Genomic DNA, 27,379 nt, shown 5'->3' with positions numbered 1-27,379 from the left:
TGACGTTAGTTGACGATACGACGGAAGAGAAGTCCGCGAATGCGGTTCTCTGGACGTGGGCGCTCGAGTGCGTGTGTTGTTACGAGCTATTGCCCACCGTGCGGTGGCGCGTCGGTGGCGACGCTGCCGCGTGAACACGCGCGCGTGAATGTGAATGTATCTTTGTAAATTTATCTGAATTGATTACATCGGCAGTACAGTGCAGCGAAATCGATTTTCTTGTCAGCTCTGGCGTTCAATAAATATTGAACGCCTGTGAACGTCAACTGGAGAGCGACGGCTCTCACATCGGGTACGTACAGATCCCAACCTGCGCCACCGGTTGGCACGCGGATCCTTTCGGACATCCCCCGGTCGGCCCGGCTCGCGGATCGCACACCAAAGCGCATCGATCCGGTCCATCGCTGCCCGGCGTCTGCAACACGCACGCCGGTTTCGCGAGAGCCCCCTTGTACGGGTCCGCTGGACACGGGCTCGCCTTCGAACACGACGGACTGCAGAAGTCGCCATTGATGCCCTGGATCTGCACCTTCTGCTCGCGCGGGAGGCACGGCCCTTTCGACGGATCGCCGTACGGCTTTGCTCCGTGCGGCTTCGGATGCGGATGCGGGTGCGGGTGTGGATGCGGCCCCGGCGCCATGATTCCCGCGATGTGCTCCGCGAAAGCGTTCACGGACGACATAACGGCCGTCACTCGACCGATCGGCGTCGCCATCGTCGACTCGATCGTCGACAGCGTCGCCGCATCGATCGTCAACGCGACCGGCAATTCTCTCGACGCATCCGACGCACGCGCCGTCTCGCGTATTAATCGCTCGCAAACAGTGACATATACTCCAAGTTACATGAATTAAGCAGTGACGCGTCGTTAGCACACTCACACGTGTGCCCACTGCATCATTTATGTCGCAGTTGCCTTCCACTGTCACCCAGAACTGTTGTATTCCAAACCCTATACAGGGTTTAGTCAGGGTTTAGTTAAACCCTAGGAAATGTTCATCGCGCCGAATACTACTCGGAATGCGTTGCGGCGACGTGTCCGCTTCAAGAAATGTCAGGCACACGTAGTCAAAACGTCGTGTGGAAGGAAGCACACGGCGGAACGTGTCTGTGGGGATCCATTGATGTTACTGTTCGCGATGCCTAAACCCTGGGTAGGGTTTAGGCAGGGCGCGTTGACAAAATCATGTATGCAGCGTCAAGTTAGAAATGCGATGGCAATCCCACGCGTCATCGAGATTTGCACGCTGTAAAACTATGCGAGGCATTCAAAATGGGTATGTTGTCGTCCCTTTCTGGCGTTTTCGTCACGACGTAGTGGCTGCGTCGTCCGTTTCGCTTGAAGCCATGTAACTTTGAAGCATCAGGTTTTTCACGAATTTTCGCAAGGTGGAAACACCCGGGAGTCGGTATGACGCAATGGCATGATAACGCTAAAATTCACAATGTATGAAGTATTTGGCGGTTCGTGACTCGTCAGTCATGTAGGGACTCTCTAAAGGGGCGATATATAAATTTTTCCGCGTGTTTGTAGCACCTTAAAAACACCCGCGTGTGCGGGCGCCCACCCCTAATCTCTTGAGCAAGACGCCCCAAAACAGCTGCAATTTTCACCTGCAATTTTCACCTGCAATTTTGCTCTTGCATCTTGCAGGTAAAATTTCCCCCACCCCTACCTCGAGGCGACGCAACGAGCGTTGAGTACGACTTCCGGGCCCGTACGCAACACATAGCGCCGCGACGCGAACGCCCCGGACGCGGCGCGCGCGGCGTCTTCGCGCGGCGCTCTCGATCGCGCGCGCGGCGACACCCCCTACACGGCTCTGGTCGCGATCGTGTCGCGACCGTCGTCGTGAACGCGCCGCGCGACGGCGCCGAACGCGAATGCTCGATCCACGTCAGCACGATGCGAAATTCGCGCACATCTTTCTCGATCGCGTCGCCGTTCGCGCGCGCGACGCGCTCAAAATTTGAGCAACAAAAACGCGCGAGCGCTCGCGAGTTTAACGCTTCCCGCGTTAAACTCGCGTCGCGATTTTTCGTCGTCGTCTAAACCCTGACCAAACCCGACGAATCGCGCGATTCAACGCTCGACCGACGCGTCGCTGAGCCGCGTTTCGCGGGAACCGAGTTTTATTTCGAGTTTGTTCGATTCCGCGTGCGCGTCGCCGTCGAGAACGCCCCAGAAGGGCTCAACGCACGGGAATGTTGCCCATTTCGAACTGAACTTGGGGGAGGTCACCCACCACCTGTCCACTTAAGCTTCGATGAATGGTGACAACAGTAGAGCTTCATAACTCGGGCATAACCGTATTATGGGTGGGTAATAGGTTTGATGGTGATGAATTCTCGACTGGGGCCTACATTCCTTCTTTATTGATAATGACCTCTTTTATTCAGGACGCTCGGAAACATGGTCATGGTCGGTGCGTGCGCACTCTTAAGAGAGTGCGTTTGGGGTAGCCCTTCCTTTGTGCTTCTGACAACTGTGCCTAGTGAGACAGTGTCCTGTTCAAGTTTAGAGTTAGTCGCAGTCTCGCCTGCATGTAGCATCTGTGGTCGATGCGAAGCTGAGTGTGTCTCAGTCTCATAATCTCCTTCTATTTCGTGCTGTAATGAGCATGTTTCATCATCCTTCTCGCGCTCGTTGTCTAAACTGATAACTTCCGTTCCCAGAATGGAACTGGGTGCCTGATGGAATGGTACACTTGGACGGCACATCATTTTCGACAAGTTTTCTAAAAGATGTGCACGAACTCCCTCTAGATATTCATGTGTGTTTTGATTCTCCATGTTGCTAGTCTGGATATGTAGCGTGTGTGTGGGGCCGAAATATTCAGAATAGTCGTTCTGTGGCATGCAGTCCGCCAGATCTCGCTCGAGTAGACATCCAGTTTCGTATGCCCAGCATCTGGCTACGTTACGAATAGTGTATCCGCCACCTCCAAGCACAAGCAGAGGTACGTTGAAAGACGTCATGTACTTTAGACACTCCGCGTGACCTTTTATCGAAAGATTGAAGCAACCCAAGCGATCGCCAGAAAGTGAGTCTGCTCCAGACTGAAACACGATTGCGTCCGGCTGATATACTTCCATGACCTTCGACATCAACGGTTTGTAAAGCAACTCATAACTTTCGTCATCTATTCCATCTTTCAGGGGTACGTTCATGCTGTAATATTTCCCAGCGTGTTGTCCAACATCCTGCAAGTGCCCTGTGCCTGGAAAATACTCGCCAAACTTGTGGAATGATACGGTCATGACCCTATCTGTTGTATAGAATGCTTCTTCAACACCATCACCGTGATGGATATCTATGTCGATATACAGCACACGTTGGTGTTCTTTCAACAGTTCAAGTATCGCAAGCACGATGTCATTTACGTAGCAAAATCCACTTGCCTCGCTCTTCTTTGCGTGGTGTAATCCACCCGACCAGTTAATGACGGTATCAGACAGGCCATGGTTTAGTCGAACCGCACCACCAACTGAACCGCCGGTATACAGTTGGCAAAACCTGAAAAGGCCATCAAAGACAGGACAGTCCTCTGCAACGTTGAACCTCTTCAACTGCCTCATGTGTTCATGCTGATTGTCAGGAGTAACAAGGCGTAAAAAATCGATGTAGTCGTCGCTATGAAACTGCGTCATATCCTCAGCCTGAGCAGGTGTAGGCTGAAACACCTATTGGTGAAAGTCAAACTTACAAGTGGTCAAAGTGGACTTGCTGAGTACGTACTTCCATGTCCTTGTACATGTCATAATGCAACAGCAGGTTGTGTGTCATTCGCATTCGATGCGGTTTCATCGGATGTCCCTGGTGTGGATATCGTGAGAACAAATAACCAACGTCTATGAGGAAGTACCTGTCCGTAGTAAAAATTACCAACTTCCTGATCGTAGAAGTATGCGATTTTTTTCTTCATATCGCTCGTCGTGCGCGGTGATTTTCGCAAATAATCAACGAAACCGAGATCAGAACGTTCCCTTATTCACAGTATCGAAGCGTTGAGCGCAACGAGCAGGCGTGCGAGCCACGAAACCTTCGGCCCAAAAGCGTGCAGCCGTGCGAGCTGTCTGCCGCAGACAGTCTGCGTAGGCCTCCACGCTCTGGTACAGAGGTCTCAATTGTGACTGGGTCACAATTGAGAATTTCAAATTTTCAAGATAGCTTTGTGTGAGGCCGACTAACAGCGCCGTTCATAACTAAAGTTATCGGCGAGTTATCGAAAAAATGGGGGTAAGAGCACCAAAATTAGCATAAAGTTATCGTCAAAATTAAGGTTTGTCAATAACTTTTGACGAGTCAGCTCTTGAGTTAACGAGGAGGGGGTCAAAGTTATGGAAAAGTTATCGAAATTAACGGACATTTGGGGCAAATTACGCGAGTTATCGTCAAGGGGTTAACAGTTAATTTCGATAACTTTTACATAACTTTGACCACCTCATTAACTCAAGAGCTGACTCGCCAAAAGTTATTGACAAACCTTAATTTTGACGATAACTTTCCCCGAAGTTATCGTCAAAATCACGTGATTTCAACAAGTAAGCGCTGGCGCGTGGTCACCATACGATGTTAAAGACATTGCCTTTAATGCCCGTGACGTGACACATTGTGGTGATTTAGATGGTGATTTCATCTTGAGTGTATGTAAAGCCTACTAGTTGCTTATATTGACAGTGATACGCATCATGTGACTGATAATACGACATTTCGTCACCGGTTTCGAGGAAATACAGTGATGATAAGTAAATTGTGTCACTGTTCGAACCCTAGCACCCCCCTCGAAGAGAGCCGCCGCCTGCTTGAAATTTCCTCCAAGGTTAAATCACCTTCTATGGGTGGTGATGGTGATTCAAATCACCTTGTTTCGGGTGGTGATTTAGAAGGTGATTCAGATTTTACCCAACCTAGGCGGGAGGGTCACCGACCCTCGAGTTACACTCTTCGGGTATGGTGACAATAACTTTATGCTAATTTCGGCACTGTTACCCCCATTTTTTCGATAACTCGCCGATAACTTTAGTTATGATCGGTGCTCTTAGTCGGCCTAAAAAGTTTGAAATATATGTCCCAGGCACAAGTCATAGGCGCGTGTGTCGTGCACTTACCCCTGCCCTCACGAGTCACAGTGAATTTGTTTCCGTGAGAAATGACCGTAAGAATCGCGCTGCTTCGCTTTTACGATACCGTCGTGTAGGTCTGCTGTTATGAATCGTCCCCGGGCGTTTTCGCTTCTCAAACGCCGCGTCTGATATTCTTCTGGTTCAGGTGCTGACTTAGCCTGTCGCCTTGTTCTCGACTCATCTTCGTCGTAATAACTGATGTTCTCAGTGCCAATATGACGATCAAACGCTCGCTCGTTTGCATCCAGTAATACAAGGACTTTTTCTGTGAACGCGGATGCGGCGGACTGAAGTTGATTATGGTGCACACGACTTAACTGGAGACTCTGCGTAACGCTGTCAAAGACCGCAGGGATATCCGCATCGGCTATCATTGAGCTTATTATGGAGCACACGCTCTCATTGGTCAGGGATACCATTTGCGCTAATATATGAACACTAGCAGATGCGTATTGGTCTGCAAACTGTTGAAGATATACACGTATGGTCTCAATCTTCAATCGTTCGTCCAGAATAGTAAGGACGTGCAACGCAGACGGAGACAATGAGTTCCATGCTGGCAAGTTTAAGAGAAGTCCTGATGCTCCCTTATAGTCACCGACGAGAAGCATTTTCGTCGCGGCCATCACTGTGTCGCGTGTATTGTCCGGTGGGCCAGTGAACGGCTGCCTATTGTACTGGTCCATGATACGCGAGAAGTAGCGTGGGTATACTCTAGTTTTCTTGACATTCAGCAGCCCCGACACTTCCAAAAGCATAGCGCAGACAAGGAAAATACTTTCGAGAAAATCAAGATTTATGTGCTGATGTTTTGGTAACTGTCTGCGCCTCTCAAGCTTGTCTTGTTCCGCAGACCTTTCGTTGAAGCGAGGTTGCGTCATTCCTTGTGCGAGTAGTTCTTTTGTACGACCACTTGTAAACAAATCGCACAAGAATACAAAAGCTTCATCAAATTCTCCAAGTTCAAAAGCACAGACTCCGAGCTGTGCTACAGCTCTATTGAAGAGTATTTGGGTGCTTATGTCCATCAACTGGATGCTTTCTTGCAAATGCGACATCAGAAGAAGTTCTTTTGCACTCCTGAGATGGCCACATAAGGCCTCGTTAAAAATCTGACACAAAAGTGCGCGGGCCTTTGCGCGCTCTTCTCCGTAGTTGAAAATATAAGCCGACAAAGACTCGATGCGTGCATGAAGCTCGCACGATGGAAATCGAAAATTAGTGACAAAAACGTCCGTCTTCTCCACCATTTCACCATTGTCACAAATATGTCCCCCAGAAACTGAAGCGGAACTTTGAATTCTTGAGTCTGTATACTTCTTGAGAGCATTGTATGAAGCGGTGCGCTTACAGTGTATTCTCTCAAGAACTCGAAGAGATAAGCTCACCGCATTATGACTGTTTCTGCTTTCATAGAAGTTGCTGACTTGATGCAAAAGAAGAAGTAAAGCTCCTTCATCCTGAAGTCTATTTATGTACTCTTTTGTGTGCGCATCGAGGCACTGAAGCGACTTCGTGTACTCGTCATCTATGCGCTCTGCAAAGGCGCACAAAGATCCACGAAGTTGAATTATTGCTCCGGCCATTATTTCATCATTGCTCGGACGTGGCTCTAGTTCAGAACCATCAACGAGCAAAATATTGTCATTCGTTTCTAAGGTTTGTAAAACGCAGAGTACATCATTCACACAGTTACGCCACACTGGCGTTGCCATATAAGTCGACATACTTCCGTTCAAATCAAACTGAGCACTTATTATATGCAAGAGAATCTCGACTTCTTGTGCAGCGCACTTTGAGAGAGAAGAAACATATCTCAGCTGCTCGACCGAGCGCATCCTATCCACACCTTTCTTTCCTCTTGACGTGGCGATTTCCTTGAGCTTTGAGTCAATCATATCGAACGTTACATCCTCTTTAGGCATGTTCATGATGTCTTGCATCAACTTATCAGATTCGGCGGTAGGGTTATCCCTCGTCCCATCAATGGTGTCGGTAGAGTCTGCGGATTCACTCTCCGACTCTATGTCAATCTTTCGTGATCTGCTGGCGGCTTCAATGTCAGCTGGCGACAGTGCACGCATATGCTTTTTCACTCGTTGGCTCAATGAATTGAACGCCTTCGCTTGCGTGGTGGACATTTGTTTCTTGAAGTCCACTTCATGTGAACACGCGTCCAGCACCTCCGAAAGTGATACCAATGTTCGCACGAAGATTTTCGAGCTACTTTCGGCTCGGATAGATGCTTGCGTGCTCTTTAAAAAATGTTTATGAAAACTCTCCAACGAGCCGATCACGCTCGTCCAGTCCCTGCCAGCCGCGACGCGCTGCAGCTCTCTCGAAGACTGTTTAAGCATTTCAAAGTGTTTTTGCTGCGAGTTTATCGTTAGACACGTAACATAGAACACTTGATTAGTGGTTACCTTTGAACTACGAATAACTCTTCTTTCGTCCTCTGAGCTGTCTGAGCTTTCATCTTGCAGATATCTGTGGGAAATAAGTTAGGTCAACTCTAGGGCTTGTGGAGTTTGAAGAGATCTCAGGAGACGCTATGAACGCGCGGCGAAGTGCACTTACTTGGATGGACCTCGGTCAGAATCATCACTGGAATCGTCTGACGACGAAGTCGTCGACGTATAATCGTCGGAAACGTTTTCAGAGCTCTCATCAGCACTGCTCGAGTCGCTACCACCCCAAAATTTGCTCGCCTGAGTGAGAGGATAGTCAGTTAAATGCCACTAACGGAACGTTGAAGAAACGAAGTAAAACTTCATGAGACGGCCACGCTCGGCGTCAATCTGAAATGCTCGATACGGAAAGCACGAACGTTCGCGAAGTGTGCGTGTAGCTCGCGGTTATTTACCATCCTTCGTCGCCTCAGATATGACCGGTCCTTTCGCGCAGTGTTCTAGCTAGCCGGTGATTGTCGCGAGCACTGAATTTGTGAGTATCAGAACGTTCGTCGCCGGAGCGTGCGGCACTGCGTCGCGCGTCTCACTTCCTCGTCCCATACCCGCATCGCCGTCCCTCAAGCAAAGGTCCACAATTGAGAATTTGAAAATTTTAAGTTATCATATAGGTTGAAATGTTAGGATTATTGCAGGCTAAATACGATTACACAGCCTTCCCGAGTCTTGAATACGCGACGAGTTATGACTCATAACATGTAAACTCTAGAGTTCGAGGCACTTAAGGTCCTGTGGTGATCGCGTCTTAGCGTGTTCTGTGCGTAAAGATCTGGTGATTATTATAATGTGTAAGCTTCTTGCCTCGAACTCTAGAGTTTACATGTTATGAGTCATAACTCGTCACGTACTCAGGACTCGGGAAGGCTATGTAATCGTATTTAGCCTGCAATAATCCTAACATAGGTTACTTTTGATATTGAGGATAGTAGTACTAACAAAAAGCGCAATCTAGGCGAAGATTTGCACTGGATCGTTTGTTGCGTGGAGCGGTATCGCGGCATCAGCGCGTCGTCAACGGCACTGTTTGCGTGTAGTTCCTTGGCATCCAAGTATAGATGGTTGTTTACACGTCGAAGCTGCGATCGCTCGCCATTCCCAAAGCGCAAGTCCGCAACGCTCGCAAGCTTGGTGAGATAGCGACGTTATCTTTCGTGATCGCGGCTGGCCAACGCGCGATCGTTCGGCTTCGTAGCGACCCATCCAAGATGTGCACGTCTATCGCCACATCTAGTTATTCATAAATCTGTTTATGCCTTTTCTCTCCAGGTGCACATGTAGACTGACCTCAAACCGTTTCGCTGCGCATCCAGGCAAAACTTCGGCGGTATCCGCGAAGTTGGCCCCAGCCGAAGGCACGTTCCAATTTGACGGGTAAGTTTCCTCGAATCATTTATTATTGGAATGAGGATTTTGTTTAGGATTGAAAGTGCGAAGGCGAAGGTCGGTGCCGCTGTTTCCGCTGCGGCGGTCGCCACGATTTCCTCTCCTCTGGCTGCTGAAGCCTCAGTGACTCCGTCGCTCAGGAACACGTTGCTCTCTGTCGTCGCCGGCGGTGTCGTGCTTGCCGCGATTGCTGTGGCGGTCATAGGTGTGTCTTCCTTCGATAAAGTATCGCGCAAGTGAGTTCGCATGAGCGTATGTTTGGCTGATGAGTTGTCGAGAAGTTCGTTGCGCTCGTGTCCTGTTCGCAGTTCGAGTTCTAGGAAATTTGAGCAGTTTTAATGCACAACTCTATTCGCGTCCTACTAATACTATTCCCGACTGCGTATAAATCCATATTCCGCGGACAAAACTCTAGGCGATCCATGACGGAAGAATGAGGCTTAGTTCTGTACTCAACCTTATCACCTTTAGACGGAGCTTTGCACATGAATAACTCCCTCACGGCCTGATTGCTCGTATAGATCCAGTATTCGGTTTCCGATCAGCTCGGAAGTGTTTGGATCTATGTCGACGCTTTCCCACCACTTTTTGGGTAGCTCGAACTTTGAGCTGAGAAATTTAGTTGCTGTAGTCCACGTCCACTTGTCAGTTTTCACATTTTCATACAGTCACAAACATACCCAAGTATACGACTGCCTCGGCTATGTGTTTCGCGTCGTATTCGAGACATAAGGACGTTCGTAGACTGTAAACACTTGTCAGTGAGCTTGCCATCGTTGGCCTTACTTCGTACCTGTCGTTTGCAAAGTTCCAAGAGACTTGGGCAAGGGATTTGGTGGAGTCCTCTTCTATCAGACCTGTTTGACTCAGCCTTTTGATGACCGAAAGTAGATGCTTATATGGGTGTTGTACGTTGAAATCAAACGCGAGCCGGTGCAGAAGAATCCGTTCGGCTCTTAGTATAGTTTCCCGCAATTCAACGTGTCCTTCCTGATAACCAGTGAGTCCTGTCTGGGAAACAACGAACACCTATTACCTGCTCTGAACCTTCGACATGTGTAGGATCATTGCGCTTTTGCTGTAAATAATAAGATGTGTGGGCCAAATCGTTCAGGGGCTTCGGGGTCTCCTCCACTTTTCCAGCGAGAAATAGGCAGGCAGTGGCCATCACCTTGAGAGCAGTTCACGACTTTAATTCTATGTGTAGACGATCGACTTACCATGGTATCGAATTCGTATGCGGTCTCAACGTGGAAGAATCGATGACAAAACACAACTGCAGTGGCGATCGTGAGCTGAGGGCTGCGTCAAAGTCGTCAGTAACAGAAGAGCAATATGTCACTCTCTCTCACACTTTCAGCTTCATCCCTGCCTCTTTCAAAAAGTCGCAGTAAATCCATCGCCTCTGCCTGTCAACATCATCTTCTCTACTAATCATCCGATGTTCCTTGATGGACTACGCGGTGTGCAATGATATGCAGCGTCGCTGCTGACTATCGGGTAGGTGAACGTCGCTTGCTCCACTGAAGTGCTGAACCGCCTGCGTGGACGTAACTCAAGCCGTAGACGACGGGCGTGGCTATATCGCACTTATCGCGATTGCACTTCCTCGGCACCGGTGACAAAACCTCGTACTTTACCTCCGTTTGAAAAGTTTCCGGACGGGCCATGACTCGCCAATTCGCGGAGGGGTCTTTTTTCCGAGTTTCTTCTTGAGTTACAACGTTACAACCGATTGATCAATCAAATTTTTTTCATCGAAAGCTGAGAAGCCTAATCTTAGCACCTAGCCGCAGTTGGAACGGCACGTGCATAGCACGCACCATATACCACGTGCACACTTCCGCAAATGGATGAGATTGCTGTTCTACGCTGCCATAAGAACTTGGATACTGCAAACATCATACCACAACTCGAACGAATCGGCACAGCATACTTCGATAAAGGCTGCCCGCGAACCTTGCAAATCGGTAAGGAATTCCCCGGTGAAATCCATCAACCAGAGATGAACGTTTCTGAGGTGACTGGGTCGGTGGGAGGTCGGGAGTTGTGGTCGCTCATAGATAACGGTCGCATGCTGAAACTTGCCGATATTAGTAGCTCTATTGTGGTTGGGTGCTCCAGAAGAACTTATACTCAAAGGTAAATCGATTTTTTTCTCGTTTCTTGATTAGTGGCTTAAGCTGTGGTGATAGCCATCATGAGCTGAGCACGTGCGAGTTGAGTGAAAACGATGTGTCGACTGTTGAGGTACGAAATCTTGCGTCAGCTTCTCAATGTTGTTTTACAAGCGTGCTTTCCCAACGTTACAGGATGAAGTTGTTCAGCTGGCCACTTCGGGTGCGTCCAAAGCTATTGTCCAAACTGAATATGTCGCAGAAGTGATATAGACGAAGATGCGCCTTCTCCGTGCGTCGAAAATACTAGTTCTAGATTTTAGTGTACGCGACAGCAGCGCTTCAGCGTCTCCTCTCTTCACACAAAACACTAGTCGCGCGACTCTTTGAAATGAATGTGATCGACTTGTGCCATATTGGCGCGGATCGCTGGTTGAGGAATCAGTTGAAATTGTGCGTAGTACGCCCGCGCGTTAGCTTTATGCTTGAACCCACTATTGTGTTGTTTTCGCACTGTTGCTGAATCGTGAGTGAGGAAGGCGTCGCAGTAGTCTGAAAAACACTAAGTAAATTTGAGTTCGACAAAAGTTGAAAAAGTACCGCAGTAGTATCGAGCCATGCTAATACTATTCAGCTGGGGTTCTGGTCGTAGAGAATTGACGCGCAAACTCCGTGGCTGTCTCGGTCCGAAGACGCGTCACGTAGCACGACCACTGACTATTCCGCTTAGCTTTGGAAAAATTTATATATCACCGGCGGTGATATATAAATTTTTAGGTGATTAGGTGTAAGCTTAAGGTCCCGTGGTGATCGCGTCGTAGCGCGTTCTATGCGTAAAGATCTGTGGTTTCATTAAAAGTCTAAGCTATAGTTGTCTCGAACTCTAGAGTCTACATGCAATGAGTTATGACTCGTCACATACTCAGGACTCGGGAAGGCTATATAACCGTATTTAGCCTGCAATAATCCTAACAATGTTGGTGCTGCTATACCCCCATTTTTTCGATAACTCGCCGATAACTTTAGTTATGAATGGTGTGTTAGGGAAAAATCTATATCCCACCGGTTGGGCTCTCCCAACCGGTGGGATATAGATTTTCCCGTGTGTTAGTCGGCCTAAGTGATACTATGTGATACCATAATAGCACCAGCTTCAGTACCTGGGCTTCTCACTATTTCACCGCATCACCGTGACAACTTGCTTCAAGCACGTCTCACCGCGAAATCGCTGTTAACCAAACATGTCTACGGTTACATTGTGCTGCATGCGCAACCTTCTCGCCGCTTGCCGCGCGACGAAGACGGCGTATATCTCAGGTCACCTGCGAAAGTACACGTGCCCACAACTGTACAGAACATTTTCCACCAGACCCACGGTCGCGTGTGATCGGAAGTTTACCGTGGAACAACTGCGGTCGAAGTATAAAAGTTCAGAGCCAATCACTGCTATCACTGCATACGATTATCCGAGTGCGAAACAGGTAAAAATCACTACTATTATATCCAAAGGGCTGTTCTGACTCCGTTGGTTAAGGTTGACGTTGCTGGGATTGACATCGCATTGGTCGGTGATTCTGCCGCCATGGTCGTGCATGGTCATGATACAACACTGCCAATCACACTTGATGACATGATAACGCACGCAAGGTCAGTAAAAAGAGCAGTTCGCCGTGCGATGATTGTTGGTGATCTGCCGTTTGGTACGTACGAAGAAAGTCCAACTCGTGCTGTATGTTCTGCACTGAGGATGATCAAAGATGGCGGCGCTGACGCAGTGAAGTTAGAAGGCGCAATCGAACCGAGGCTGAGTGCCATACGATCAATCAAGGCCGCTGGCATTCCAGTCATGGGGCACATAGGCCTAACCCCTCAGTCTATAAATGCGCTTGGTGGTTTCAAACCACAAGGTAGAAACGCAGATGGTGCTTTGAACTTAGTGGAGAACGCGATGCGTCTAGAAGAAGCCGGGTGTTTCGCTGTAGTGGTAGAGTGTGTTCCAGAGGTGGTTACATTGGCTATCAGGGGGGCTATTGACATTCCAATCATAGGAATTGGTGCTGGTCGACATGCCGACGGTCAGATTCTCGTCTATCACGACATACTTGGACTGACCGTACACCCTCACCATGCTAAAGTTTCTCCGAGATTTTGCAAACAATATGCTCAGCTCGGAGATGATGCAATCGTCGCCTTGGAGACTTTCAAGCATGAAGTTGTCAGTAACGTCTTTCCTGGTGCTCAGTTTTGCCCCTACGTTATGGGTGGTGATGAACTGAACAATTTTGTGACTGGACTGCAGAAACTTGGTCTCAAAACTGCGGCCGAGGACGCGAAAGATTACCTGTAGTTCTTCTGGCATCTTGAAAACGAAAGTGGAATCCAGTGTAGTTCGTGTAGTGGGAAGAATTCCTCTTCTATCTTCGTCCCAGCAACATGCAGCTAGGCAGATCCCCCCGTAATCACTCTTATCATTTGTTAGGATTATTGCAGGCTAAATACGGTTATATAGCCTTCCCGAGTCCTGAGTACGTGACGAGTCATAACTCATTATTTGTAGACTCTAGAGTTCGAGACAACTAGCTTAGACTTTTAATGAAACCTCAGATCTTTACGCACAGAACGCGCTACGACGCGATCACCACGGGACTAGGTTGGGTAAAATCTGCATCACGATCTCCATCACGACCCGAAACTTCGTGATTTGCATCACGATCACGACTCATAGATCGTGATGCGACCTTGGAGGAAATTGTCCGAGTGTCCGAATTTAAAAGATGACATGATAGATTAAATAGCGGTATAATATGTGACACATGGCCTGCACCACTGTTCAAGCTTTCACCAACCGTTTCGACGCGGGGTGCTAGGGTTAGAACAGTGACACATTCGACATCGGTGCCAAAATGTCATATTATCAGTAACGTGATGCGTATCAGGTAACTATACCTGTCAATATCAGTAAATAATAGGCTTTACATGCTCTCAATATAGCATCACGATCTCCGTCACGACATCGTGATGCGCATCAGCATCACGACTCATAGATCGTGATGCGACCAACCTAGCCACGGGACCTCTAGGTTGGGTAAATCACCTTCAATGGGTGGTGATGGTGATTTCAAATCACCCTGTGGTGATTTAGAAGGTGATTCCATATTGAGTGTATGTAAAGCCTATCATTTTTCTGATATTGACAGTGATAGTGATCATGTGACTGATAATACGACATGTCGGCACCGGTTTCGAGGAAATACAGTGATGATACGTACAGTGCGTCACTCACTGGTCGAACTCGAGCACGTCGCGACGACACGGTTCGCGCGAGCTCGAAAGGTGAAATCACCTTCCATGGGTGGTGATGGTGATTCAAATCACCTTGTTTCGGGTGGTGATTTAGAAGGTGATTCGAATTTTATCCAACCTAGCGGGACCTTAAGCTTACATCATTATTGCATGATTATATTATTGCATGATTATATTCCATTCACGAGTCTTTAATAAGTGATGGGTTATAAGATATATATATAAGATGTTGTGTTAGGATTATTGGGAAAAATTTATATATCGCCCCTTTAGAGGATTTTGACTAATCTCCGTGTTGGTTGTGCACACCTTTTGTTGAGTCATAACCGGTCACGTCATGTATGGGTAAACAGTATGATCGGGGTACTCCGATTGGTGTTGTACAAATTTCGGCAAGTTTTCGCAACACGCGACACGTGTGCGCGGATAACGCACCGACGAGGCAGCGAGGACGCGCGCAGCGATGAACAGTTGTAGATACACGCATGTTACATCAGATTCATCCAGTTTCTGTGGCATACGACGGACATAGCGACGTGCTCACGCAGTTCCTCGCGCTCTGGTACTCCACCCCAAGCTCTCAAGAAACCACGTCTAAACCCTACCTAAACCCTACCTAAACCCTACATAGGGTTTAGGTGTCTTTTTCTCGCGAGTGTTCTACGCGCACAGGCGCTCGACGTGTCACTTTCATCCGCGTTACGGGCTTCAGAAAAGACTTTGAACGCCGTGTGGTGTTCATCGTATCCACTTAACGGTGGTGTCAGCGCGTATTGCACGCGCTGTGTATGTGCCATCAACCCTGACTAGGGTTTGGCTAGGGTTTATCTAGGGTTTAGGCAGGAGTCAAGGTGTCTCCTCACGGCTCTGTCAGAGTGAGGTTGTTCTGCCTTCTACATTCGACTGAGCGATTTCTTCTCGTGAGAACGTCAGTGATCCGATAGTGTGTGATGGATACTACGTGTGGCGAAGCATGCGCACGTCCTCGCTGCCTCGTCGGTGCGTTATCCGCGCACACGTGTGGCGTGTTGCGAAAACTTGCCGAAATTTGTACAACACCAATGGGAGTACCCCGATCATACTGTTTATCCATACATGACGTGACCGGTTATGACTCAACAAAAGGTGTGCACAACCAACACGGAGATTAGTCAAAATCCCCCTTTAGAGAGTCCCCCTGCCTTCATCGAGTCATGAACGTCCAAATACTTCATACATTGTGAATTGTAGCAGTATCAGACCATTACAGCATATCTACACCCGGGTGTTTCTACCTTGCGAAAATTCGTGAAAAAATTGATTTCGCAAGCTTTCGCGTCGCCTCACAAAAAATTGTGCGGATCGCGCGACACGCGACGCCGTGACGCGTCGCGGCGACACGCTTTAAGGAGGATCGGTCGCATATTTAATTTCAACCTATAGCTCTTCATGGTCTGAACGAGTCAAAATCCCAAAAATTTCAACTGCAGTTTCCGGCGAAATTCGTGGGAAAAATAATACCACAAATTGCATCGTTAGATGGCATTTAACGAGAGCTTTCAAACGCTAGACGTGCACAATGTGCACTGCACATCGGGCGACTGATGGCTTAACCTGAGCAAATTTATACTAACGTTAGTATTAGTTTTTATAGGGAGGTTAGTATATGATGGGCATATCGATAAAACATGTGCTCATGGTGAGACGCAGCCACGCCCGGACGAGATCGTATCAGCGTTGCTGCAGGTATCTGTGCGCACAACCTGCCGCGATCAACGCACATTCGTTAATTAGGCGTCATGTTGAGCGCAAAATTTCAAGCTTCTCTGAGTGGCATCAGGTAAGTAGCTCCATTCCAATGCTAGACCGCCTCATAGCGGGTGCTTTCCTCTTATCCGAAATCACGATAACGCCGACAGCGAACCACAGTTTTCACGCGTTTCGTTCGGCTCAAGCTGCGAATGAAGTTCCACCCTCTTCGCGGCGTACACCACTTTTTTTTCACCGTGACCTCGCGCTGACTAGATGATTGACGAGCCGAACTTCTCCAAAACTTGACAGCCTGGGTCCGAAGCTGAGCGAACCTAAACGCTCGCGGACTGCAATGCAGGCCGCCTCGCGAGGTTTGGTCTATGCGTCTGGCGCGCCTCTCACTGATCGAAAATTGCGCGTTGCGGTTATCGGTGGTGGCCCTGCCGGAGCGTGTGCCGCTGAAACCCTCGCCAAGGGAGGTTGCGAAACGTACTTGATCGAACGCAAAATGGACAACTGCAAGCCCTGTGGTGGTGCCATTCCGTTGTGCATGGTCGGCGAGTTCGATTTGCCGGAAGAGATCATTGATCGCAAGGTCACGAAGATGAAGATGATTTCGCCGTCGAACCGTGCCGTGGACGTTGGTCAAACTCTGAACGACAAGGAGTACATCGGTATGTGTCGCCGGGAAGTCATGGATGACTTCTTGCGCAAGCGCGCAAACAGCCTTGGAGCGAACCTCGTCAACGGCTTGTTCATGAAGATTGAAGATCCCGGCCAAGGGAATGGACCTATTCTGGTTCAGTACAACGATTACGAAGAAGAAAGTAAGACTGGCGTTCCGAAAACTCTCGAGGTGGACGTCGTGATTGGTGCGGATGGGGCCAACTCGCGAGTGGCCAAGTGCATCGATGCCGGCGAATACGATTACGCCATCGCTTTCCAAGAGCGTATCAAAATTCCGGATGAAAAGATGGAATACTACAAGGACCTCGCAGAAATGTACGTTGGTGATGACGTGTCCCCTGATTTCTATGGTTGGGTATTTCCGAAGTACGACCACGTTGCCGTCGGAACCGGTACCGTCGTGAACAAGACGGCCATCAAGCAGTATCAGACCGCCATGAGAAACAGAGCGGAAGAGAAGTGTGAGGGTGGTAAAATCATTCGTGTGGAGGCGCACCCCATTCCGGAACATCCGAGACCTAACAGAGTGAAGGGCCGTGTTGCACTGGTTGGTGACGCGGCGGGATACGTCACCAAGTGCAGTGGTGAAGGCATCTACTTCGCCGCTAAATCGGGCCGTATGGCGGCCGAGGCGGTCGTTGAGCAGTCTATGAATGGAACAAAAGAAATTGACGAGTCTGACCTTCGAGTGTACTTGGACAAGTGGGATCGCAAGTATTGGGCAACTTACAAGGTGCTCGACATTTTGCAAAAGGTCTTCTACCGCTCCAACCCTGCCCGCGAGGCGTTCGTTGAGATGTGCGCGGATGAATATGTGCAGAAGATGACTTTTGACTCTTATCTGTACAAAACCGTGGTTCCTGGAAATCCGCTCGACGACGCCAAACTTCTTGCAAACACAGTAGCGTCGCTGGTGCGGTCCAACGCTCTTCGAATCGCCTCCAAAAGTGGGATCGGCGCCTGACCATGATGATAATCGATCTTTTTTCCGGTATCTCTTTACACGCAACTAGTGTACGGCGCAGTAGTAAGCTTGTTATCTCATAAATCGTTTACGAAATACGTGTTTGACCAACTACTTCAAACTGAGTGCTCGCTTTCTTTGTGCATGGTTGATGGCATGTCTCTCCATGTGTCCTTGCACTCAAGTTCGTGTCGATTTCGCATCCTAGACGCGTTAGACAAACTATCTTCCAGATTTTCTTTCGAGGGACAGAATGAGTAGCAATATCCAAACTGTAGTTCGAAGATAAAAGGTAGGAAAGGTGAGACAACGAAGTCAATAACTGGTTTTATTGGGAGTAACGGAGTTAGAATCTTGATGGCCTCACTATTCATTCGTCCAAGACCTTGTATAGCAGCTGTGCGGCCCAAACGCTTTGCACAATATGTTTTTAGTGATCTTTCAATTTCACCTAGATCCTGCACATTGCTTAGAATGTCTGCAAGAACAAAAGCATCTTCAAACGCCAAACCACAGCCTTGACCAATATTTGGCATGGTAGCATGGCATGAATCTCCCAGGAGTACCACGTTTCCGTCTGACCATCCTTTCAAACAAGGAGGACGATCCCATAGATCTCGTTGAGTGATATTTGCGTCATCAGAAACAGAAATCAAAGATTTGACTTCGCTAGACCAATCTCGAAACTGGTGCAACAAAAAGCCTTTTGGACTTCCTACTAGCTCACCATCCGGTTCGCCCTTGATGAACGCATACCACTGGATGCGCCCACGGCGATCAGGGCATGTGACAAAATAGTGATTGGGGCCTATATATGCACAGTAACCGATATCAAAAAAATCACCAGTTTCATAGATGGGCAGATCGCTAAATAGTTTGAAGCCTGTGTGAGAAGCAGTGCTCTGAGAGCCTCGTCCCCTTAGTGGTTCACATAGCATTTGGGCACGCACGTCACTCCAAATCCCGTCAGCGCCGACTAAAATATCGCCCTCAACGTAGCCCGCGCCGACAAGTTGTGCCCTAACTTTACCGGAAACTTTGTCTTGCGTGTATGACTGTACCTTCGTTCCCATTCTTAGTTCTGTACAGCCGTATGAATCATCTTCATTAATGGCACTGATCTCGTTCAATAGGCAACTCTGCAAATCCGATCTATCGACGCATACCGCGAAAGGTAACTGGAGCTTCTTGGGTATCTCTGTTATTGCATCAAACTTGAACAACCATGCCCCGTTGGAGCCGTCCTTAATACCGCTCGTAGTCTCCCAGAAAGAACGACTATTCTGTCGGACGATATCGTACAATCGTTGACTGACTGCCTTCAGAACACCGGTACCATTACTCGCGAGTTGTATGGGACCTCCATAAGCTCTATACTGTTGGGTACGCTCCAGCACTGTCACGTCAAAGCCTTTCTTTGTCAGACAGATGGCCAGAAATAGTCCACCCAAGCCCCCACCAGCTACAACGATGTGAAGTTTGAGATGACGCGGCTCGTCTTCTCTATTCTTTGAGGCGCGAGGTGCTATTTTCCGAGACTTGCTGACACAACGAGCACTGGCTCTCACCATCCACCTGTGCTTCCTAACTAAGCTAGACTTGGGCGCAGTCTTGAGTTGTTGGGAAGTGCGCGGCATGTGCATAATTCACAGCAGCGCTTACTGCGAGATTAGACGCGCACTTCGTTCCACCGCAAGCGCTGACCATCCACTCTCGTCGGCAGCTTATGGCCCCGTACGCGGGGCGTGGCTAAATCTCACCGGGAAGCAACTTTTTATCAAACTATTGATCGTACATTAGACAGAGTTAAGCCATTGTAAAAATATAAAAACGGCATAAATGACCAAAAACACCACCAGTCCTGACTCCACGCTTCTTTGGGACTCCCCGGACGTTGAGCCACTTTCGGGTGTTTTAACCTTGTGAAAATTTGTGACAAACAACAGCAGCGACACCTAAAGGTGTGAAACGAAGCGGTGTGAATGACGAATCCACGATGAATACGGTACAAACACTTGAAACGATGACAACACACCTGCTCTTGGTGAATCAATGACTTCCATGATGCCGATTTGCTGACAACGCGCGCCATCGACGTTGCAACTCTCGTCTGGTGCTGACACGCGTGAACTTTTCATAAGACGCTCCGAACCCTAGTTAGGGTTTGGCCAAACCCTAACTAGGGTTTAGCATTCGTGAATGCCGACATCATTCGAACATCAAACACGCTTACCGTCGAGAAGCGCGTGTGTGAAACGCTTTCTGTGCACGATTTGAGCATCTGCTGTGGCGCGAACGTCGAATCGATGCGTGTCGACGAGCATTTGGCGTCGATGAACACATGTAGGGTTTAGTTAAACCCTAACTAAACCCTATATAGGGTTTAGAGTATTTGAGTTTCTGCTCGCAAAGGAAGGACAGCAGCGTGATGTCGAACGTAATGGGCGCACGTCTGAGCGATTCCATGACGCAAAACTGCCTGATTCATCTCACGTGGATCACATACCATCGTTTTCGAGCGGTGAATCATCATGGCGGGTGGTCGGTTACGTCTGATTCACTCGTTTTCACCACGAGAAGAGTTTTTCACGAATTTTCACGAGGTAAACCACGCCCGACGTCGGAAACCGGTCGAACATGGACTCTGGAAAACGCAATAGTGTATCTCGAGAACACATATTCGCGTCATTCAAAAATCACCCGAGGAAGGTCGCGGGACCCGATGAGTAAAGTCATACCACAGTAGATGTATTATATACGTACTATCATTATCGTATTATTTATTTGAAAATGTTGGTCTTGGATAGAATCACAATACGTGATATATTTTGATAAAAAGTTGCTTCCCGGTGAGATTTAGCCACGCCCCTTGAAATGCGGACCAGGAATTTCCTGGTACGTACCAGCGTACTGGGACGTACCAGCCGAATGTCCGAACGCGTTAATCGTATGGGTAAACAGTATTGACCAGCTGGTACGAGCTGGTACGAGCTGGTACGAGCTGGTACGAGCTGATACGGAGGTGACGAAACGACGAGAACCGCGCGAGAACCGACGCACTTCACGCGCTAAGTCTATCTATCGATTCAATCTTCTATGTTTACTACGTGTCTCTTTCTCTTGACGCTCTAATACCTTGCGAGCTGCCTGTGCAAAAGTTACATTTGCCTTGTCCCGAGCGGGGACGTGAGTCATCACCCTGTACCTGCATGTTTTCATCGAGGTTACCTACACATGTCATTTCCGTTCGATTCAAAACGTTTGCGTGTGGGGACATGACCCACTCGTCTGTGTCTTTGACGTACTGGTCCACATGCTCGTCATCTGACGAGAGGATTTCGTCGTCTCTGATTCCATCATCATCACCATCGCTGTCAGCACCTACCACGGCACCGACGGCTACTTCACTTTCTTCTACCTCGCACGTCTCTGTGGAGACCAATCGGTGAATCACATCGCACGCAATCACATCAATTTGCACCTTAACGCGCGTTGCGACGCCGAATCGCGACGAAAATCGCTCAAATTTGGAGAGAAAAGTGAAAAAACGTCGACGAATCGATCCACGACGTTAACTCGCGCCGCGTATTCTAAACCCTAGAAAATAGGGTTTACGGTCAATATGGACGGCCCCAGCGTCGCGCCTCCTTACGACGCCGCGACGCGCGCGCGCGATCGGCAGACGAGACCGTTCGCGCTGGCGCTCGCGCTCGCGTTGTCGCCGTCGCCGTCGCCGCGCGCGGGTCCAGAAAATCAGCTCCCAAACGCATCGCGACTCGTCGCGTCAACGAGGGGTCTTCGACGGGTCGCGACTCGCGTTTCTCTCGCGTACCCCCTCGCCGGGATTTTAGAGCCCCAAAAAGAGGTCGATTCACGACTCGTCGTGTGCGCCGTGTCAAAATCCATATACCGCGGGAGGGTCACCGACCCTCGAGTTACACTCTTCGGGTATGGTGACAATATATATTAAATATGGTGTACAGGGACGATAAAAAGTTACTTCAGACAAAGATTTAGCCACGCCCAACCAGAGCGTGCCACCCTAATTTTGACGCACTTTCACAACTTCGGCCCTGGTTGTGAAGCACTAACCATCACTTCGCGCGACACTTGCGTTCCGCGCGAAAGCTGCAGGTTGTGGCATTCAAACAGATTTTAATGCCCGATTTCAAGGTCCAGAGCATCCTAAACGCACCATATGTGCCTTGCGCCACTGTTTACGCTCAAGGGAGACTCTTCGTCAGTACTGGCGGCGCGATTTCGGATATTGATACTCGTGTGTCTACAAGTGGACGCACATTCGTGAGTGGAACGAGTTATATCAAGGCATTTGATATCGATGTTGATGGCAACCTACTCGCTGCATTGGACCAGGGTGGAAACCTTCTAGTGTTCAATACATCCACAGGCAAAAAGGTGCAACAGAAGAACGTCAAGCGTCCCAGAAAAGTGAAAATCATCTCAAACGCGAACGTTAATGGGATACACATAGCCGTTCTGTGCGAAGAATTGATCGAAATATGGCAAATGAGTAGCAGCAAATCTTTGGGATCAATGATGCGAGCATTTGTGGATAAAGGTACATTCACCAGTTTTGCAGGAAAAAATCAGCTAGGCTGGTTCATGGCCCACGGAAGTAACTTACAACAGTTGTACTGGTACGCTGAGTCCGAGGGGTATCAGAGTATGTCGTTTGGTGAGTATTTCACACCAGTAGCTTTAGCTTTCAGCGACGAGACGAACGCCATTGGTGTGAATCACGATGGAACTTTATTATTATGGTCGTTGGCTCAAGTCAACATCGACGGCTTCATACATCTGAGCAAGTTGACTCGCCATCAAAAACTGATAGTGGACGATAAAGTTGAGTGTGCAGCATTCAACACTACGGCAACACATTTGGCAGCCGTCTCACCTTCTGGAATCTTAAAACTGTTTGAAACTAGAAGTGCGGAGCAAGTCGAGAAGCACATTTTTGGATTTCGTATACAGCACTGTTGTTTCGATACGATGACAGATTGCCTCGCCTTAATTGGACGTGAAAGAGTAGTGGTGTGGGAGTCTGGATCGGAGAGTTTCAAGTTAGATATACGAAACGAAGCTGCGAGTGTGAACTGTGTGAGTTTGAGTCTCGAAGGAAATAACCTGGTCACTGGATCACACAGCGGCATCATCAATTTGTGGAACATCCGAGCTAGTTTGTGCGTAGCGACGTTCATTGAGCATAAAAGCGTTGTTTCATCTGTAAAACATCTTCAATCCGGTAACGTTTTCGTCTCAGCAGGTTATGATGGAACTGTACGCGCGTATGACACTGTCAGACTTCGTAGCTTTCGAGTCTTCACTTCACCCTTTGACAGTAGATTCAACGAGGTCGCCATCGATGAAAGCGGTGAAATCGTATGTGCGAGTGCTATAGACTCGTGTCAAATACTACTTTGGTCCTTCAAGAGCGCACAGCTTCTTGATGTCCTCTCGGGTCATACTGGAGTAATATCTTCGTTGCGCTTCTCCACCGGTTTCATCGTATCAGGTTCGTGGGACAACACAGTGCGTGTGTGGGATATGGAACGCAGTGAACATAATTGTCAACTTTTACCGCATACTCGTGAAGTTCTTGCGGTTGCAGTAGCGCCTGGTAAGAGGCAACTTGTGGCAGCAGTTATGGGTCAGCAGTTGCTAATTTGGAACTTTCAAAATAACCAGATGTTGGGCTCAGCCGACTATAGTCGAGATACACTAGGAGATCGGGGGGTCTCCGCAAATTTCGTCTCTCTACAGTATAACTCAAGCGAAACATTACTTTTCGCGAGCTCATCAGACGCAAACTTGTGCGTTTATGATTCGCACGATTTTGTCCTACTGAAGAAGTATACGTCGCAGCCCAGTGCCTCCCTGAGCACTCAAAATAATGTGGGTCAACTGGTTTATAGCGCAGGTTCCGATACATGGGGGCTTATTGCCGAAGAAGGTGTTCATATATACAAGTATGAGGGAGAAAATGGAAACCACGGGCGCACTCACTTGAGTGAAGATACGAGCTTGTCTAATGTTCTGGGTGCTTGGCAACGCAAGGACTTCAATTCCGTCATCCATTCAGCGATTTTATTGAGTAAAAATACATCTCTACTGATGGCAGTGCTCTACAACACACCTATTCAGGAGCAAAAAGTGTTTTTATGCGGTCATTCAGGAGTTGTTACACAAGATTTCCTGACCGTGTGCAAGGAGCTTCTATCGGTGTCTGAACATTTGGAATATTTCCTTATGATCATACTTAAAGTGATAAGCACTTCACACGATAGCGAAACGGATACCAAACAATTGAAACAACTATCCATTGAAATAGACAGAAAACAAGGAGGTCTGGGTAGGACCACGAGTACAAACCTTGGTACACTCAACTTCTTATGTACTGCAAAGAATTTTACAAGAGCGGTCTTACCCCGAACCATCACTACATTTAGCGAACAGAGTACGCTTAGTTTCCTTAGTTGATGAAAATATTGCGTCTAAGCTAGTTGTGTAACATCCGCGTTCTTTAGCATTTTTTAACAAAAGCTGCCAAATGTGGAATTTCGACACGGTTTCACATTTGCAGATGACCCAGAGAGAACACCTGGCCCTCGTTATTGCCACGTTCAAGCGCCTCAGATCCGCAAGAAAACCAATGTCAGTTGCCGACGTTCTTACACACGATAGAACAATCACATCGCTTTCTTGACCTTGGAACGCATCAATGGTACTAACATTGACACAGTTGACTATCGACGTCTGCTGAAGTAATCTGTGGACGAGTGTGCATTGTTCCCTGTAACCACTCAGTACCATGATGTCAAGTCTGCTTTTGCGAGTTAATGGGAATAAAGTAAGATATCTCACCAGTAAATCCACGATGAAGACTGCCTCGTTTTTATTGTATCGTGACAGAGTTGACGCTCGCTCTTCCTGTCCTTGAACTACATCAAACACCATGAAAGGCTTGAAAGGCCAATATTTGTGAGCTGGCAAATACCTGCTCTGATCAAGCTTCGGCGCGTCTACCAACGCTCCCGAATAAAATACACACGACGGAAAGCACCTGATTTCAGGATGCATTCTGTACTGAATACTTAGTAGCTTTGCTGGCACTCCAGCTTCCATCAGCCTCTCAAATAGTGATCTATCATAACGTGCCGTTTTCGCGACTCTTGATTTGACAGTGGCTGGGAGTTGCTGCGGATCACCGACCAGTACGCAGTGAGCGTTATATATCGTTAATGGGATTAGTGTCGCCGGCTCAATCGCTTGACATGCCTCGTCGACTATGATTGTCTTGAAAGGTCTCGAGTTAATTCGAAAGAACCTCTTACTCAGTGAAGTCAGCGTGCAGCATACGATTTCTGCTTCGTCTACAAAAGAAGCAGCGAGATCATCAGAAATCTCACGTATCATTCGAAGATCTCCTGCTACGGATCCACCATGAAGAGGACGAAGTCTTTCCAGTCTAGCGAGATCACCCAGTGCTCTGTCACGTATTTCATGCAACTGCAGGATGTTTGATTCCCAAAGCTCATCTTCGCATTGTGCTTCAAATTTCTCCTTTAGTTTCAATTCTGACGTAGTAAAAGTATGATACTGACGCGAGTACCACGCACTCCAATCATCCGCTGACATTTCCACGAGGCTTTTCACGCGGTGTTCTATCGAGACGGCCTGTGCAGTCATCGAGACGTTTGCTTCACCCGACACTAGTCTCATAACATCAGGCGAATATTGCGAAGCGTCCATCTGCAAGAATCTATTGTGAATGATACGATCAAGAACGTTGTCGACCGCGGCATTACTAGGAGCACATATCAGTATACGGGGTTTCAGCGTTTGTGTGTCAACGGCATGCACCATAGTTCGTTTTCTTTTCATGGACGGCGCCTGTGCCTTCGACTGGCGACTGATCAATGCTGTAATTGAGTCAAAATAATACTGAAACTGCAATAAATGGAGCGCATTGGCCAAACTAGTCTATTTTGGCAAAAGTGATCATTTTCATCAAATATGATAACTCACAACTTACGATGACTTTTGTTTTCCCTGTACCAGGAGGACCCTGAATCAATGAAAAAGGTACGGAATAGTGATCAGAACACGAAAAACGAGTAGCATGATGTGCCGATAAAAGTAAAGCTTCGAATTGAGGATCATTCAGAGTTGACTTGAGTAAGGTAGCAAACTTTGAGTTTTCAAGTCCAAGCTTCGTAAGTGCAGAACTTGCAGGCTCTTCCACATTTGAGCTGCTTGGCTTGATGAGAAAACGCTGGAAATGCTATCAAATTATCAGAAGAGGAACAAAAGCTACTTGAAAGTTACACGCACTGATCGTGTATCCTGAAGTGCGGCCAACGCATCAAAGTGCCGCGTATGGGTCGTAAGACGGGTTGCCGGGATGGCCCAAAGATGCTTTGCAGAGCTTGCACGTATACATTCCAATATACTGCCTAGATCATGAGCTGCTTCGCTGATGGGTTCAATCAATCTCGCTTCGACTTTGTTAGACCGTTCATTCGACTGCGTTATGACTGAAGCACAACACTTTGTGTGTGATCGAGGTTTACTTAACTCAGACAAACTTAGATACACAACTGTGCCATCAGCAAGTGGAGGTCTATCCACGCTTCGAACGTAAAATTCGAAAAATGTACAGCCGTTTTCGTTCCACGTGCGCTGAACGGCTATCTTCAATGCACCTTGGGATCCTTGTCTACAGTTAGGAAAAGGAATGTCTTGTGACAGGTATGAGTACCTAGCGTAGTTTCGTAGGCGATTCGCACGTCTGATTTCGCTTCTTCAAGTAAAAGTCGATAGAACCTCGACCGGTATTCGTTCAAGTGGTTGAACACGCAGGGTATCTTGACAATGTTGCCCACTGTCTCTTCGGTGACGTACACAACTTGTTGCTCGAACTGCTTCAGTGACGGGAATTGCGTCGAATCGTAGTCCACCACACCGATAGACATGCTACGGTAGGCTAGGATCAAGCCTCTGTGATGATTATAGGACGTGGAAAGCTTAAGAAAGGCGTACCGTACGCTAGACTCTGACGTCGTCGCAACTCTCTGTTACAAGTGTCGAGTCGTAAAGGGCCCCCGGTATCTCGACCAAAAACACGTTTCGTCTGGGAAGGAGGTATCACGACGAAGGGGCGTGGCTAAATCTCTACGGACTCGCGCTTTCTCGTTGCGTTCCGCGCGCGTTATCCATGCGCTAGTGGTGGGGAAAATTGAACCTGCAAGATGCAAGAAGAGCAAAAATTGCGGTTGTACTCACCTCCTTTCGGAAAGTAGTGGGAAAGAGCTTTGTTATAAGCGACATCGCATCCGATCGGGATGTGTCGCATACCGTTGGAAAGCTGTTGAAATTTCCCGTACGCCCATGCAAGTTTTTCTCTCTGAATTTACGTGAAATCGCCGCAACAAGATGATTTCCATTTTGCTCGATCTCCCAAATGATAGGAAAACGCGAAAAAAGTTGCAAAAGTTCGAGAGCGATTTAGCTAAATTTTTACCCCTCCTAGGGTTTTCTCCTTTTTTCTACGCGTGCCCGCCCATCGACGAAAAAATTCG

General features: G+C 48.1%; 13 protein-coding genes across 13 annotated transcripts in view; 6 read left to right on the top strand and 7 right to left on the bottom strand.

The window, feature by feature from the left end:
• The window catches only part of OT_ostta02g02610 (Integrase, catalytic core), a gene marked incomplete at both ends in the record, with an annotated part of 1,275 nt that extends 1,141 nt beyond the window's left edge, over positions 1-134 (top strand). Inside the window, one exon of the mRNA XM_022985076.1 lies at positions 1-134. This exon is cut by the window's left edge and continues 1,141 nt beyond it. Within this exon, the coding sequence (XP_022840766.1) occupies positions 1-134 (134 nt within the window).
• A 149-nt stretch (positions 135-283) lies between these two features.
• On the bottom strand, positions 284-715 carry OT_ostta02g02600 (unnamed product; the record flags this gene model as incomplete). The annotated part of the gene is made up of 1 exon (XM_022985075.1): positions 284-715. One exon carries the CDS (start codon positions 713-715, stop codon positions 284-286), a length of 432 nt encoding a protein of 143 aa, XP_022840765.1.
• A 1,598-nt stretch (positions 716-2,313) lies between these two features.
• OT_ostta02g02580 (Histone deacetylase superfamily) lies at positions 2,314-3,926 on the bottom strand (the record flags this gene model as incomplete). The annotated part of the gene is made up of 5 exons (XM_022985074.1): positions 2,314-2,319; positions 2,401-2,448; positions 2,497-3,684; positions 3,740-3,817; positions 3,867-3,926. The coding sequence occupies 5 exons, from the start codon at positions 3,924-3,926 to the stop codon at positions 2,314-2,316; spliced, it is 1,380 nt and encodes a 459-aa protein (XP_022840764.1).
• A 1,194-nt stretch (positions 3,927-5,120) lies between these two features.
• Positions 5,121-7,993, bottom strand: OT_ostta02g02570 (Eukaryotic translation initiation factor 3 subunit C, N-terminal domain; the record flags this gene model as incomplete). The annotated part of the gene is made up of 4 exons (XM_022985073.1): positions 5,121-7,499; positions 7,551-7,614; positions 7,705-7,835; positions 7,991-7,993. 4 exons carry the CDS (start codon positions 7,991-7,993, stop codon positions 5,121-5,123), a joined length of 2,577 nt encoding a protein of 858 aa, XP_022840763.1.
• Positions 7,994-8,650: 657 nt separating this feature from the next.
• Positions 8,651-9,218, top strand: OT_ostta02g02560 (Photosystem II PsbX; the record flags this gene model as incomplete). Its single annotated transcript, XM_003075024.1, has 3 exons — positions 8,651-8,723; positions 8,906-8,966; positions 9,014-9,218. 3 exons carry the CDS (start codon positions 8,651-8,653, stop codon positions 9,216-9,218), a joined length of 339 nt encoding a protein of 112 aa, XP_003075072.1.
• A 227-nt stretch (positions 9,219-9,445) lies between these two features.
• OT_ostta02g02550 (Cyclin, N-terminal) lies at positions 9,446-10,344 on the bottom strand (the record flags this gene model as incomplete). The annotated part of the gene is made up of 6 exons (XM_003075023.2): positions 9,446-9,603; positions 9,659-9,723; positions 9,772-9,968; positions 10,015-10,149; positions 10,199-10,280; positions 10,331-10,344. 6 exons carry the CDS (start codon positions 10,342-10,344, stop codon positions 9,446-9,448), a joined length of 651 nt encoding a protein of 216 aa, XP_003075071.2.
• A 487-nt stretch (positions 10,345-10,831) lies between these two features.
• OT_ostta02g02540 (unnamed product) lies at positions 10,832-11,368 on the top strand (the record flags this gene model as incomplete). The annotated part of the gene is made up of 4 exons (XM_022985072.1): positions 10,832-10,948; positions 10,999-11,120; positions 11,174-11,228; positions 11,291-11,368. The coding sequence occupies 4 exons, from the start codon at positions 10,832-10,834 to the stop codon at positions 11,366-11,368; spliced, it is 372 nt and encodes a 123-aa protein (XP_022840762.1).
• A 97-nt stretch (positions 11,369-11,465) lies between these two features.
• OT_ostta02g02530 (U1 small nuclear ribonucleoprotein C) lies at positions 11,466-11,714 on the bottom strand (the record flags this gene model as incomplete). The annotated part of the gene is made up of 2 exons (XM_003075021.1): positions 11,466-11,647; positions 11,696-11,714. 2 exons carry the CDS (start codon positions 11,712-11,714, stop codon positions 11,466-11,468), a joined length of 201 nt encoding a protein of 66 aa, XP_003075069.1.
• A 622-nt stretch (positions 11,715-12,336) lies between these two features.
• On the top strand, positions 12,337-13,442 carry OT_ostta02g02520 (Ketopantoate hydroxymethyltransferase; the record flags this gene model as incomplete). The annotated part of the gene is made up of 2 exons (XM_022985071.1): positions 12,337-12,576; positions 12,630-13,442. 2 exons carry the CDS (start codon positions 12,337-12,339, stop codon positions 13,440-13,442), a joined length of 1,053 nt encoding a protein of 350 aa, XP_022840761.1.
• Positions 13,443-16,176: 2,734 nt separating this feature from the next.
• OT_ostta02g02510 (Pyridine nucleotide-disulphide oxidoreductase,FAD/NAD(P)-binding domain) lies at positions 16,177-17,780 on the top strand (the record flags this gene model as incomplete). Its single annotated transcript, XM_022985070.1, has 2 exons — positions 16,177-16,217; positions 16,439-17,780. The coding sequence occupies 2 exons, from the start codon at positions 16,177-16,179 to the stop codon at positions 17,778-17,780; spliced, it is 1,383 nt and encodes a 460-aa protein (XP_022840760.1).
• Positions 17,781-17,896: 116 nt separating this feature from the next.
• Positions 17,897-19,423, bottom strand: OT_ostta02g02500 (Monooxygenase, FAD-binding; the record flags this gene model as incomplete). The annotated part of the gene is made up of 1 exon (XM_003075017.2): positions 17,897-19,423. The coding sequence occupies one exon, from the start codon at positions 19,421-19,423 to the stop codon at positions 17,897-17,899; it is 1,527 nt and encodes a 508-aa protein (XP_003075065.2).
• Positions 19,424-21,938: 2,515 nt separating this feature from the next.
• On the top strand, positions 21,939-24,278 carry OT_ostta02g02490 (WD40 repeat; the record flags this gene model as incomplete). The annotated part of the gene is made up of 1 exon (XM_003075015.1): positions 21,939-24,278. The coding sequence occupies one exon, from the start codon at positions 21,939-21,941 to the stop codon at positions 24,276-24,278; it is 2,340 nt and encodes a 779-aa protein (XP_003075063.1).
• Positions 24,222-26,773, bottom strand: OT_ostta02g02480 (Probable helicase MAGATAMA 3; the record flags this gene model as incomplete). Its single annotated transcript, XM_022985069.1, has 4 exons — positions 24,222-25,781; positions 25,834-26,082; positions 26,133-26,512; positions 26,560-26,773. The coding sequence occupies 4 exons, from the start codon at positions 26,771-26,773 to the stop codon at positions 24,222-24,224; spliced, it is 2,403 nt and encodes an 800-aa protein (XP_022840759.1).
• Positions 26,774-27,379: the final 606 nt, after the last annotated feature.

Source organism: Ostreococcus tauri (assembly GCF_000214015.3).
Source record: "Ostreococcus tauri WGS project CAID00000000 data, contig chromosome 02, whole genome shotgun sequence".
Taxonomy (NCBI): domain Eukaryota; kingdom Viridiplantae; phylum Chlorophyta; class Mamiellophyceae; order Mamiellales; family Bathycoccaceae; genus Ostreococcus; species Ostreococcus tauri.
The sequence above is the reverse complement of the archived record's forward strand: the minus strand, read 5'-3'. Positions and strand labels throughout refer to the sequence as shown.